At 34.1% G+C, this 15,303-nt stretch overlaps 1 protein-coding gene across 6 annotated transcripts in view; it reads left to right on the top strand.

Annotated features, from left to right (window-relative positions):
* lyst (lysosomal trafficking regulator) overlaps window positions 1-15,303 on the top strand; it is an 82,246-nt gene that overhangs the window by 26,089 nt on the left and 40,854 nt on the right. For all 6 annotated transcript variants that reach the window (XM_051126616.1, XM_051126615.1, XM_051126618.1 and 3 more), the window contains 11 exons: window positions 2,364-2,520; window positions 5,456-5,682; window positions 6,133-6,199; window positions 6,788-6,897; window positions 8,081-8,447; window positions 9,461-9,617; window positions 9,963-10,136; window positions 10,249-10,409; window positions 12,104-12,294; window positions 12,856-13,104; window positions 14,890-15,063. In XM_051126616.1, coding sequence (XP_050982573.1) covers window positions 2,364-2,520; window positions 5,456-5,682; window positions 6,133-6,199; window positions 6,788-6,897; window positions 8,081-8,447; window positions 9,461-9,617; window positions 9,963-10,136; window positions 10,249-10,409; window positions 12,104-12,294; window positions 12,856-13,104; window positions 14,890-15,063 — 2,034 coding nt within the window. The remainder of the gene's footprint in view (window positions 1-2,363; window positions 2,521-5,455; window positions 5,683-6,132; window positions 6,200-6,787; window positions 6,898-8,080; window positions 8,448-9,460; window positions 9,618-9,962; window positions 10,137-10,248; window positions 10,410-12,103; window positions 12,295-12,855; window positions 13,105-14,889; window positions 15,064-15,303) is intronic.

The raw sequence follows: 15,303 nt of genomic DNA, 5'->3' as shown, positions 1-15,303 counted from the left end.
ACATTATAAATGTCTTTATCATCACTTTTATACTAACAATATAATATATACATATATACAATATACAATAATATATTATATATAAATATATATACACTGACTCCAAGCTTTTGTTAGAAAAGCATTTTATTTTAGATAATGCTGATCTTTGGATCTTTCTGGTCATCAGGGAATCCTGAATAAAATACTCATTTGTTTTAAATATTGTTAATACTAATAAAAATGTACATTGAAGACTGGAATAATTATGCTGAAAATGTAGCTTTGATCACAGGAATAAATTATATTTTAAAATATATTCAAATTCTACTTTTATTGTGTTTATGATCAAATAAATGTAGGCTTGGTAAGCAGAAGAGACTTTAATAAAAAAATAAAAAAAACTTACTGTTAAAAATCTTACTGTTCAAAAACTTTTGCCTGGTAGTGTATGTAAAAAAGGCTATTTATTTGGTTTCTGTGGTTTTATATAACTTACTGTTTTGCTGTTGCAAGATTTATATAACTGGCTTAGCAGGGTATCTTAGTTGAACTGATGGCTTTTATTCCCAGTAGTATTGTCTGTAGTGGAACACATCACCGAATAATTCCCAAATAAAACTTATCATTTGGACACAGTAAGATTTATTTTGGCGCTCTTTAGTATTTTAATCTGCTTTCTGAAATGAAATGACCTCTGGTCTACACATGGATAAACAGCCTTTTTGTGTGTTTTTCTTTGATTGAGCACCGTGGGGCACATGGGGGATATATTTTTTTGTGGAAACAGTCAGCTGATATGGTCCTGTGACCAAAATCATATTTTTTTTTTACTTTACCAGCTTTCTGAAATCACAAACTTTAACACTCTAACACAGACAACACCAGAAGCGATGTTATAAGGATTATTTACTTTAATTTGTTTGCGATGCAACAATACATTCTGAAAAGAGCTCATTTTCTAGAAGGTAAGATTTTGCTGCCTGCTTTGCTTAAATCTACTTTGATACAGTTTTTTTTTTAAACTTTTGACATTCTGTGCTGTAGGGAAATGAAAGCTATAAAATTTGGAAGTGGTTACTTAGTGTGTTTGTGTAAGAGAGAGTGGCCTTTTCTTTTTAACTTTGATGCTTGAACACAATAGTCCTTGTATTTCTTCTTTTTTTTTTTTTTTTTTTAGCATGTATTTTTTTTTAAGTAAATAAACTAATAATAAACTGAAGTTTTTATTAGTTACCAAATGGTCAAATTAGTATCTTTGCAATGCTTTGAAGTATTAAGATAATTGCAGTGCAGGATTATTTATTTATATTATTTAGTTTATTTATATAGCACATTTTATACACAATGGTAGTTCAAAGTGCTTTAAATAAAAGTAATTAAAATAATCATAAAAACAAATAATCACAAAATAATCAACAATAAAAGCAAAGAATTTAACATTTTTAAATGATTTAGAAATTGATTTTAAAATGAAATAAAAAAAACATAGGCTTAAATCATCTTCAGTGCTTGATTCTTGATTGTGATTGTGATTCTATGCAATGCTTTAGAAAAGCAATAATGAAAGTGCAAACGAAGACACAAAACAGGAAGTGAAGCAGTATCTCAGCAAAGGTTTTGAATATCTAAATGAAGCTTGTATGGTAAAATTCCCAGATAATGCCACATACAGTTGGTTACTTGATGGTTCCTAAATTTGCTGCCACCTGTTGATCTAAAATTATACATTTCTTGTAACTGAAAATCTGTGGCTGTATCTAAAATTGCATACTTGCCTAGTATATTGTAGGCGAGAAACAGTCTGCGGAAAAAGAAGTATCTCTGGATTCACAGTACTCATAAATGAGTAGGCAAAAAGTACCAGGATGACCTACTACTTCCAGCATGATTCTAAGTGTGCATGTGATGGACACTTTACTGTCCCATGATGCCACAGAAGAGGGAAAAAAAATACTTTTATACTTTATTATAAAATGTTTGATCTGTTTTAATGAATTTTCAATTATTTGTTTTTACATGATCTAGTAGTAGTTGTAGTATTAGTAATAAAATATATGGTAATAATCATATTAATAAAAGTATTATTTATAATATAATAATGGTAAATCTTTTTATATTAAATATTAATTTATTATACTTAATTATGGATTTTATTTATATTGTTTTTATAATATTATCTTTCAGTCTAGAATTATTGTTATTTATATAGTATATTTATATTTAAGTAATTGTTTATATTTAAGTATATTTTATTATGTTATAAAAATGTTTAATCTATTTTATTTGAATTTTATTTAATTATTTCTTAATTTCTATTTATTTTATTTTATATTCTAATCCATCCTTTCATCTGGTACTGATCTGTCTGTCCCTCTGTGCAGAAGTCTCAGGTCAGCGGTGAGGTGGCACCTCCAGCAGGTGATCTGTCAGAGGACGTGGATGAAGCTCAGGTGAGTGGCGCTCCACCCTTGGGAGAAGAGGAAGGCTATGACGCAGACAGTGAAAGTAACCCTGAGGATTCCGCCCGTCAGGAGGAAGGTAGTACCACCCATTTATACTGACTTCAGAGTCTGCATTGTGCTGGTCATTTGTGTATATGCATATTATCTAGAGCCTAAAGTATCTTGCATGAGTTTAACTGTAATAATCGTCAAGGTTAGCCAGGCTGAAAAGTGCATAGTAACTGATAGCAGGGGGACTTTCTAGAATGATCTCGAATGTGTTAGCCAGTCTGAGCCGGTTAGCGTCAGGTAGGCTGAGTGAACGTCTGGTCAAGCGGTACGTGATCCTGTTCTCTAGTCACATGCAGAGCTGGCTCTCTCACCCTGAGAATGGTGTCATTGTTTCCTTCGGCTATGATGTAAGTACGCCGTGTTGAGCCGCGTCTTGTGACTGCAGCTTTTGACCAGTCTATTACGTCCACAGATATGTGAGTGATTTTGTAAGTTCACTCGCTTTTGCACGAGGGCCTGTAGTTGATCTAATTTACAATGGAGGGAACTGAAGGCAAAGCTGGAAATGGCAGAGCACGGTGTGGGTGTGTTTGCAGTCTGTGAAACTAAAAGAGAACTGAATGTGGTTTAGATAGTGGAGTTTGATTTCAGCATCTGATAAATCATTTCTGTTAATCCGCTGATGTGACACAACTGTAATTTCTTTCATTTAGACAAAGAAACATGTCTATCAGCCATGTCCATATATGTGTAGTCTGTTTGTCTCTCTCTATTGTTTTATCCATTGTTCTTTCTTTCTTTCTGGTTTGTCTTTCTATTTTTTGTCTTTCTGTCTAACCATCTATCTTGTTTGTTTTATGTATTATTGGTATCTATCTATCTATCTATCTATCTATCTATCTATCTATCTATCTGTCATTCATTCTATCATCTTTTTTTATCTGTTGATTATTTGTTGTATCATTGTTATTCATTCAGTCGTTGTTTTCTTATCTGTCTATCAATCTGTCTATCAGTTGTTTGTTCAGTCGTTTATTAGGGATGTAACAATCTACTTAATTCACGATGCGATACGATTCACAATACTAAATACTATTTTTTTTGTTGTTGTTGTTTTTTTTAACAAAATTAGATTTAAGACAAATTATAAATAAAGGTGTCCTTTTGTCTAGGGCTAAAATTAAGGCTTTGCCTTTGCTCTTTCCATTTAAAATTAGAGGCAACCTCTCAATTTTAATCCAGACCAAACAAAGATGCTACATGCATGCAGCATGAGCAGTTTTTTATTTAAAATTAGATTGTATATTGTTGAAATTTGCAGCAACAATAGAATTGTCTGACTTCAGCTTTGTGAAATTGTGCTACATAAAACATCAGGATGACCAAAAAAAGCAGATGGGCTGAATGAGAATGCAGATTCACTCTCTTACAGCAGGTGGTGCTTATGGAACAGCAGCAATACAGTGTTTCCTTGGTTACCACTGTAAACACAGTATCACTGTGCTTATATTGTAAATATATTACACAGAGGCAAGATATCTATCTATCTTTCTGTCTTTTGATGTATGTGTGTGTGTTAGGGATGTTCATTTAGGTTATTTTTCCTAACCGGCAGCTGACGCTTTTTAACCGATTATTAACTGTTAACCGACAAGATTATGTTAAATTAGAATGTAATTATTTTAAACGGATAAGTGTCTGTGACCCATTAAAAATACCAAAGTTTGTTTTCCAGGGGTTAATTTTATATGCGCAAAAAGCAGAAAACAACACAAGGATTCACATGGTCACATCACACCACATACCTCCAGCGCTTCTGCGAACAGAGAAAAACATAATAAAGCTAGGCTATATATAATCAATGAATATGACTTTACGATAAATATTTTTACTCAATTAACAAAACAAAAGAAAAAAGTAGCTAGTATGCAGGGCTTTGGTTCATTTTAGTGCTGCGCAAAAGGAAGACGGCTGAAAGCAGCATCCTAATTTTGTTTATTTTACAAAAGCACAACAATTTATTTTTATTGTGAATATACACAAATAAAAGCAAACCTCATACAGTTAAGCATTGCTAACTTGACAATGCAAAATTTCCATTATCATAATAAAATAGAGTCAGCCAAACATATGGAAACATCACACTGCTTAATCGTTATCAGCGTACTGGCGTGATATTATGCCAAACAATTTGTTTTATGTGGATTGGAATGGGAGTGAAGTACAAAACCAGGTTTACATAATAAATAATATTTTGGCATTCAAATACATCTCGAATACGGAAGCATTAGTTCAAATTTCGGTTTAGCCTAAATTAATTTGTTTTGACTTGTCGTTTATATAGCCTAGCTTCTTATATTTTTCATTCTTTTTCTTTCTGAATACTGTTAACTTGAAAGGATTTTTTTGTGGAGTGAAGGGAACTAAAATAGCCTAGCCTCTGTTTATAGTGTTTGTCAAAATTTCGCTTTAGCGTCAGGTCTATTTCTGAATGTAATAATAAAATGTGACTTAACATTATAAGCCTAAGCAATTTATCTTTTTTTCTCTCAAAAATGCAATTTTATTTTAACCATCCAGCAAACGTTTTAAAATATTTTGATACATTACTTTAAAAAATTAAATGCTCTTTTAAACCATTTAAATGATTATATTAATTGGTCAAAATTCTTTCTGCTGGTCAACCGGTTAAAATGATCCTACCTAGTGTGTGTGGGATTGTTTGTGAGAGAGTGTTCTCTGTGTTTGTGTGTGTGCGCGTGAGGCAGAAGTTCATTAATGAAAAGCACCCAGATCTTGCTTAGGAGCTGCAGGGTTGTCCACAGTTAAATCATGCGGGTTCTCCAGTGTGTGGCACCTCCATCAGCTTAATTCATTTTCTTGAGCAGGAGCTCTGAGCGCTGTGAGCTGCCTCTGTACATGCAGTACTTGCTCTTCAGTCCTTCTGTACATACTCTTGCACCACCATTTTTTTTTTTTTTTTTTTTTTATCGTGTTCATAGTCCGTCTTCTTGTGTTAGGGATAAAGGTGGAGGCTGGAGTTTCGTTGGGGGAATGCACGTTGGGAATGGCAGGAGCACCTCAGGGCTCCGGCCGCGGCCGTCTGCTGTTCCCGGAGATCTGCTTGATGGAGCTGCAGCTGTTAGCCAGCGGCTCTCCGGACCTGGAGGTTTTGGGCCACGTGTTGCAGAGCCTGTCAGCAGCCGTGAAAGGCCACCACAACAACGCAGCGCTGCTCTACCAGCAGGTCAGACTCTTATCTCATGCCTAACTGATTTATTTATGTATGCGTTTACATATTGATGCAACGCAGTGAGATATCTTATTCTAAAAGACCTTGTGTAAGTTACCTACGTTTGATTGGTAGAAAGTTTTGTTCTAAGCAGTTGAAATAGTACACTTGAAACCAAAGAATCTGTGTAGCAGGAACAACATGACCTTATGCAAACCTTTTAGCAATTTGAGATTTTTTGGGGGGTATTTTAATCTCTAAAAAAGAAGAGTCTGGATTTTTGAGCCTTGTAGCTGCATTTCAACAGTTCTTCGACAAATCTTTACAGGATTTTTTAAGAATTGTGATTATTTTCACTTTGTCCCATTGTCGATAATGATTTTATTACGGTGACCAACCGGATTAAATAATCTTTACTGTATTTATGAGGGAATGTGATCCATCATGCTCTTTTTCTCTTGTCAGGGTGGTGTGAAAGCCATTCTCACCGGATTTCAGAACATTCTCAGCCAATCAGACGCCTCCTATAAAGGTATATTATTTATTCTTAAATTATGCTAATTTTTTCTAATTATCATTACTGTAATGTGACCAAATACTTTGTCTTCATACTCTGGAGTTTAATCATAATTCTCATTATTCTCAAGGGTCTTCTTACAGTATTTTACTGTATTGCACAAAAAAATACTGCAATACATTGAATTAAAAGAAAAAAAAAATCACGTTTAATGAAAGACAGCAAATTAAAATGATCTAAAATGTAAAAATATATATATATATATATGCACACATATACACACACACACTGTATATATTTGCTTGTACTATGTTTATTTTTTTGTTTTATATATATATATATATATATATATATATATATGTGTATATATATATATGTATATATATATTTGAGATTATTGTGAAGTTGATGTTTTTGAACATGAATTGAAAAAATAAAATAATAATAATAATGAGGTACACAGATAAATAATGTAGAATTAATAATAAAATAATAAAATTCAAAATAAAAAATAATAATAATAAAAAAAAAAAATTGTGGTGATTGGTAACTAGATGTTGTTTTTTAAAAAGCCTTAAACATTGGTTTGATTGCTATATCCAGAGTGCCAGACAATACTGATGGAGCTGCTTGTTGCCATGGTGAGTGACAGGATGACCGCAGAGGAACTTGCCCTCTTGACTCGCCTCTTCCTGGAGAAGACTCCACCCACTGTAAGTGCAAACTTGCTTATCAGCGAAATCAGGTACTGTGGGCCAAAAACACTGTATCAGACTTTTCTCACATCACTTTTCCACGGAAATGACAGTGGTTTGAAACTACATAAAACAAATACGATCAGTGTGATCAAACACTAAAAAACGGTTTATTTTTAACACGGTGTCAGAAAGTGGACAAGCTGATGCAGAATGTGCTTTTAGTAATGCCAGCCTTTGGTTTGTCAACGCTGATATGAGTCAGCTTTGCAACATTCATTATCTTTCTCTGTTCAAGCTTCTGCCTCACATCTGATTTACTAGTTTATGTGGTTTCTACATACTGTAGATTGAAGATGCAGAATAAAGCTGTAAAATAATGACTAGTCGGCTAGTTGTTCATCCTGACCCATCCCTTGTATATTCAGCATTTAACATACAGTATTTTGTATCTAATTCTTGTATTTTCTGGCTCTTTTCTTGGAACCTACTGTACGCCCTCTATGGAGTATTGATAGTGGCTCTGTGAAATGCGCTTTTCACATGATTGTGTTAATGAAGGTCCATAGGGAGTCATAAGTCAGAATCTCTACCTCAGAAACACTCGCTGTCTTTAATGCTCATAACAGCATTAGTGTGCTTTTATTGTACCAGGCGACTGAAACACATCAGCAGTGTGTGAAATTCGCAAAACCTGCCAATTGGTCTTATTTGCGAAGACTGCATTACATTGAGCAGCACATTTCATTGTGGTTTGCTGATAGAGTTCGACAAGGCTCCATTTATTTGATCAAAAATACTGTATAAACAGTAAGAGTGTGAAATATTTTTACTATCAAAAATAAGTGTTTTCTGTGTGAATGTATTGTAAAATGTAATTTATATTTCTGTGATCAAAGCTGATTTTTCAGCATCATTATTCCAGTCTTTAGTGTCACATGATCCTTCAAAAAATCATTCTAATATGCTGATTTGCTGCTCTAGAAACATTTCTAATTATCAGTATTGAAATGTTGAAAATATTTGGTGTGCTGAATATTCTTTGGAAATTTTGGAACATTTTTGTTCTTAATTAACTCTTGTAACACATTTTGCATATATGATATGAAGAAAAACTCTAATTTTGCTAACTGGGAAAAGCACCACTCATATTTTTTTCATGAAATGCTAAAATCTTTGTTTTTGTTTTCATCATCTGTAGGAGATCTTGCTTAGAGGCTTGCTTCAGATTGTGGAGGCTAACACAGACACAGAGCCGCTCTACTTCATGTCCTTTCCCATGATCCCTGGCACAGGGGTCCCTGGCCTGAGCTCCTCTCCTGGGATGAGGCCTCATGGGACGGCCGGTGGTAAGGGTGGAGTGAACACTCTTTTGAGGGGTAAATTACCCCTGGGCCGTGGTGAAGCAGACATGAGCAGACCCGGTCATCTGCGCACCTCTCCCTGGCATACGGCACCTTTCCACCTGCCCCTAGTGGGACAAAACTGCTGGCCTCACATGGCCAGTGGCTTCAGTGCCTCGCTGTGGGTACGAGCAGGGAAGGATGAGGATGGGCGTTATAAAAAGGGTAAGAAGATCATTCTAGAATGATTAGTTTTATTATTGTTATTATATAATATATATAATATATATATATATATACTATTTCTTTCTTTTTTTATTTCAGTTTTAGTAATTTTAGCACTTGAATTTTAGTTCGGTGCCAAGGCAACATTTTAAAAGTTTAAAAGTTTTTCATGTTTATGTTTTTTTTTTTTTTTTTTTTTTTTTTTTCAGCTTTAATCCAGTCATGGATAATAGTATTTTGTAATATTTTTCGTTTCGTTCAAATTATTTAAATTATTATTATTATTATTATTATTTTTTTTTTTTTTTGTAGATTTAGGTTTTAGTTAGTACATAAACTATTTTATTTCAGTTATTAACTATTTATTTCAGTTAATTTTTTTATATAATGTTTTGTTTCATTTTTAATTTAATTACAGACAAGTCATGGAATTTCTGGAATATCAGAAATTAGAATATCTGGAATTTTAAAAGGTTTGTTCCAGACATTGAAAGTCAGGGATTTTTTTTTTGTCCAAGTCATGGAATATCGGGTATTTTTGTTTGTTGCTTTAAATTTTGGTTTCCATTAATCAGAATGTAACTTTTCTATACCCAATTTTTTTATCACGTTATTTTTCAGCACCATTTTATTCTCTTCCCGATCGTCAACTGACAGTCGCTTAAGTCGAATGCAGTCACCAGGCTGTACCTGTTAACTAAGGCAAACATTCCAGGAAAATTTAAATTTCAAGACCTTTGGCTACAAAATGACCACTTCAAAGACTGGCTTAAAAGTAAACGATAGAAAAGCAACTAAATGTGAAGAAATAAATAGACTGAATGATGAACTTGAATTGATCCGTTTATTATAGGTCATGGAAATTCATCTTTTTAGTCTAAATTTGACATTTGTCTTAAAGTGGGAACCCTGTATGTATTGATTGATTGATGAATAGTTTTAGTTAACAATAACAGCACATGTGAACAGAATCCCACTTTATCTGTTTGAGTTAGTTTGGCTGTGTTTTGCAGAAGAGGAGGCGTCTCTGGCAGAGGAGGCCCTGCATGGTCCCGCACATGTCACGGAGCAACAGACGGACAGATATCTCCTCCATGTCCTCTCTATGGGCTCTAAGGCGCTGATGCTTCAGGTGTGGGTGAATGTCTTCACCGGAGCCTTTACCTTCAGGTTAGTGACATGGCAAAAATTGGCACCAAATACATTTTTCCCTCTCAAAAGCCTTAAAAGTGAACATCAGGGATTTTAGAAGGCTAGTGGATCTTACACAATCCACTGCAAACTCACATTCAACTCCATTCTGATATAAAACACCACTTTACACCATCTAATCAACTTCTTATGGTGTGCACTATAATAGTGCATAAATAATATTAATATAACAGGCTTGAGGATTTCATTGTGTTTGCTGTAAGATTATTCATATGAAAAATTGGAATCTTCCTGGCATGAGCCATAAAAAGTACATGTATTCAATGCTAAATTACTAAAGTAACTCTACGTTTGTGAATTCAGGATCTGCATCGATCCAAACGATGAGATGAAGGCGGGTCTTCTCGCCCAGGCGGAGTCTGGAGACGGTGTGCTGACGGCAGGCAGGTGGCAGCACTTGGCTCTAACGTACTCGCAGCAGCCCGAGGGCAAGAAGAACATCCACGGTCAGCTGACCCTCTGGGTGGGCGGCATTAGGTGAGTCTGCCACTGTGATTGGTTGGTGGGTGATTTAAAGCGAGGGCTGCAGACATCAGTTCTTATGTAATCAGAATCACGTTTTAATCAAGCCTTCCTGTGACACATACAGAAAGTGTGACGTCTCGCTAGACTTCACCCTGCCCAGGAAGTCCAGTTTGTCATCGGACAGTAATAAGACCTACTGTATGCTTGGACACTATCAGCATCCCTCAGAGGAGCAGGCCAGCACAAGTGCACGCTGGGATATGGGCACACTGCTGCTTTTTAATGGTATGAAACCATTTAACCAAATGTTTGTGTTTCATCAGAGCAATCAAATGTATACACTGCTGCTCAAAAGTTTGCGATCAGTAAGACTTGTAATGTTTTTTTAAAGAAGTCTCTTATGCTCATCAAGGCTGCATTTATTTGATTAAAAGTACAGAAAAAACAGTAATATTTCAAAATGTTATTACAATATAAAATAATGGTATTTATGTTAATATACATTAAAATATAATTTATTCCTGTGATGCAAAGCTGAATTTTCAAATAAATGCAGCCTTGATGAGCATAAAAGTCTTTTAAAAAAAAATTACTGATCTTAGTGATCCCAAAATTTTGAGCGGTAGTGTATATATTTTTTTACATAAATCTATAAACTATTAAAAACATATTTAATAAATGAAATAAAGCTGAAAATAAACATTAGATTAAAATTTCAAACTAAATGAAAATTAGAAATGTTGCCTTGACAGCTAACTGAAATTAGTTAATTGTGTCTTTATATTTCACAATTCTGACTTCTTTTTTTCTATTAGTTCTGAACTTGCAGTTAGCCCTTTTTTCTTTTAATTCCAGGGCGGAAACAAAAAAAAGTCAGAATTTGTTTATATTTTAAAGTTCTAAAAATTTTTTTAAAAAGTCTAATAAAATTGTCATAAAAAAATTATGGTCAATAATGTTGACAAATGTTAACATAAAGACAATAATAGTATATAGATACTTTTGGAAAGTTTATTTGTTTGCGCTTTCAGCGTCAGTGATGTTGTTGGTAACGTGGGATCTTCCTGCTGCTGGAGGTTTCCGTGCATGAGCCACAAATTCTCCACATTCCCACCACAAAACGCTTTTCTTAACAGAATAGCTGTTTTGTTGCTACTAATGGGTCACGAATGGCCCCAGTCCAACCATTCCCAACCTGTGAAATGCTCTAATGCGGATTGGTGGTCCAGTTCCATCCACAGTGTTTTTTTTTTTTTTGGTTTTTTTTTTTTTTTTTTTTTTTTCCCACTTTGTTTGTCTTTAGGTCACAGCTTTTCATCCCCCACACTCCCTGTTATTTTTCTTTCTTGTGTAATGTCGTCGAGGCTTTTGTCAAATCTCATATTTTAGATTAGGGTGAATTAGCTTAATGTCCATGTTGTTGCACTAACTTGTCTGAAAAACATGTTTTTTGGTCTGCCAAATTTTTGATGTCATGAGACAAGAGTTTTTATCAGGACAATCTTTGAAAGACTTGTTTTGTGAAATGGACAATTTACGTAATATTTAAAGAAAAAATAAACATGACAAAAGCACATTGTATCACTACTAAAAATATTAAACTAAAAGTAAATGAAAACTAAAAAATGGAAAACTAAAAATAAATGTAAATACTTAAAAAAGATCTTAAAATATGTAAATATTTTTAGTCATGTATTTTATTTATTTATTTTTTTTTTAATTTATGTAAAAAATGCAGACACCTTTAAATTAATCAAGGCACATTTTCCACCCGTACTGTATTTTCATTCAAACAGAACATAAGAATGATATTTAGGCTAATCATTTTATTTATATGCAACAATACAGTATACAGTAACAAGCAGTGATATTTGCTTGCATATATTTTTCAATATGTTTTATTTTTATGACATTTTCGTAATTAAAAATGGCATGCTTTGAGTTCAGTGAAGTACTAAACTGGTTATTGGTTGTTTTAGGCTCCAGAATTGACACTGCGGAGGCGTTTTACCTGTATGCCAGCGGTCCTGACCTCACCTCCATCATGCCCTGCAAGTACGGCAAGCCTCACGGGACACTGTCCAAGTACGTGACACAGGAGGGTCTTCAGTGTGAGCAGATACGAGAGCTCCTCATGAGGAATACAGACGTTGACATCGCACCTCTTATTGTAAGCCACTACACCTAGAAATGTGAATTTATTTTATTTTTTTCCCCGATGTCATGTTTCACCAGAAGGCTTTTATGCAAATGTATCTGGCAGTGACACAGTTCAATAGCTTGTTTATCTCCTTCACTTCCACTGAAAAGCAGGCAACATTATTTGTCCATTTGTGCATCGTTTGCTGCTTAAGTGCCTTCTCTCTGCAGTTTTACCCACTGATGTCTTAATTACCGGTGATTTTACGCATCTGCATGCTGCTCCAGGTGTTCATATGCTAATGCACTACATGCTCGATAATTACTGCCATCAAAAAAAGTCATTTCAACACAAACCTTCATTCCTCACAGATGAATTTGCTTTTTTTTTGATCTTCTCTGACAATATCTAGTGCTAATATGAAGTATTGTACACATTTATCTAAGGAAGGTGAAAAATCAAAAGTCAATTTTTTAAAATGGAAAAGTTCATTGAACCTTAAACAATAAAATAAACAAGAAAATCTCTAGACAAAATACAAAACAAGTTTGCATATGCAATCTTAACGTATGTGCATTTGTGTTTTTACAGGAGAGTTTAGCAGTAGTTTATGCCCCCAGCGCGCCGTCTCTATACACCATATATGAGCCTGTGATCCGTCTGAAGGGCCAGGCCAAGTCAGCAGTGGTTTCCCAGCGTCCCTTCAGTGCCAAAGAGGTCCAGAGCTCCATCCTGGAGCCTCCTTTCCTAAGGACCATGATGCCCTGCCAGGCTCTCGGCCTACACAGCGTCCTGCACAAGATCGGTGGCACCGGCGCTTTTGTCTTCCTGTTTGCTCGGGTATGTTTTTGCCTGCATATTTTTCACTAGTAGAGACCAGGAGCTTGTGGAATGAGTGCATCTGTCACTACACACGAACACACACTGATTGTGTTTTGACTAGATATTTTAGTTGAACTCTCTTTAATGATGCTGTTCTTCAAAAGAGATTTAAAAAAGGAAAAAGCTAATAAAGCTATGTTGTTAATCAAGAGATATCCAGATCAGGCAAACGTATTTATTGGGCTCTGAATTACACACTACCAGTCAAATGTTTTTGAACAGTAAGATTTGTAATGTTTTTTAAAGAAGTCTCTTCTGCTCACCAAGCCTGCATTTATTTTATTTAACTTAATTTAATCCGAAGTACAGCAAAAACAGCTAAGTTTTGAAATATTTTTACTATATAAAATAGCTGTTAAATGATGCTAAAAATTCAGCTTTGAAATCACATGAATAAGTTGCATTTAAAATACATTCAAATAGAAAACAGTTATTATAAATAGTAAAAATATTTCAAAATTTTACTGTTTTTGCCATACTTTGGATCAATTAAATGCAAGCTTGGTGAGCAGAAATGACTTTTTAAAAAAAGACATTAAAAATCTTACTTTTCAAAAACTTTTTACTGGGAGTGTACAAACATTTATTATAATAAAATATGTATATTTATACCAGTACCACACAGTGTTGTTGATGTACTATTATAATTATTAGTGTACTATTAATTTTTTTATTATATTTTAAATTTATATTTTCTGTTCTTTTGTTTTTGCCGTTTTTATTATATTTTTAAAGACTGTCTATATAGTTTTTATACATTTTCTTTATGAGTTAATAAAAACAGTAAGGTTTGCTAGGCCGAAATACATCTGAATATTATGTTGTAAAGTCTCTAGTGAAGGTATCGCCACTCTTTCCTTAATATTCCAATAAACATTTTTTGCTGGTAACCTGATAATACACTGTTTCTTTCATTCAGAGGGCAAACTTGGATTTTTGGTCGGCGTGTTCTGGTCCCCGAAATGTTCTCTTGTACACTGTGTTCCCTCACATTTTCCTTGAGACATCCCTCGACAGTCACCTCAAAGCCTCGCTTTGTGATTCTATCATTCACACTTTTTTTTCTTTTTATTTCAAATCAGTTTGTTATGATAATATAAACACAGAAACAAATATTACTGTTTTTATACTAACATACACTGCTTTTCAAAAGTTTGGGGTTAGTAAGAAAAATAAAACTTTTATCTAGAAGGGAAGCTTTCAATTGATGGAAAGTGACAGACAGTGAAGGCCTTTATAATGTTATAAAAGATTTCTGTTTCAAATAAATGCTGTTCTTTTGAACTTTCTATTTAGCAAAGATTCATGAAAATTGTGGTGTTTACTCTGTAATTTTGAGTAAGAAAAATTATTGACCATGCTGAACCAGGGTGAAACATGCTGAGTGAGACCAAAAAATCATTTTTAATAATTAAGGAGCAGTGCTAATTAAAATAGAAACAGATGCCAAATAACTGGCATTTATTAATTTCTTAAATAATTTAGTACAGATGGATCTAGTTTGGTCGGTTAGTTTGGCGCTCATCATGTTTGTTTTGCAGGCACTACTAATAATCAAGCATTGTTTGCTGAGGCTTCCTCTGTTCTGTGTGTTATAACACTGCGATTTAGATTGTCGACATGAAAACACATTCACAGCCTATTTCATTTTCACTATGTGATGTATTTCACACATACAGTGATTTTGGCAGCAGGATCGGCTCATTGCGCTAACTCTTTCTGTCTGTCCGTTGGTTCTTGTAGGCGGTGGAGTTGAGCGACTGTGAGAAAACTCAAGCTCTGGCGCTGCAGCTGCTGCTGTCTCTGGTTAAAAACAACCAGCATCGCACTCACGAGATGGAGTGTTACCACGGCTATTCCATGATTCACCAGGTTCTCATCAAGCCCAAGTGCATTGTGGGATACCACATTCTGAAGGTGAGGCTTAATGCATTAGATAGTAACAATATATTTTGCATGAATATAATTTTTATTCTGTTTCCTAAAGTTAGTTGACCATGATAGTTCCTCTAATTAAAAAAAGATTCATATTAAATATGATAAAATAGCTATATACATCACCAGTGCCAACGCTAGTAATTTTAGTATCATTGATATACTATTATAGTTTTTGTTAACATTATATTTTAGTTTATGTATCTTTTTTTCACTTTGTTG

Source organism: Labeo rohita, chromosome 13, assembly GCF_022985175.1.
Source record: "Labeo rohita strain BAU-BD-2019 chromosome 13, IGBB_LRoh.1.0, whole genome shotgun sequence".
Lineage (NCBI taxonomy): Eukaryota > Metazoa > Chordata > Actinopteri > Cypriniformes > Cyprinidae > Labeo > Labeo rohita.
The sequence above is the reverse complement of the archived record's forward strand: the minus strand, read 5'-3'. Positions and strand labels throughout refer to the sequence as shown.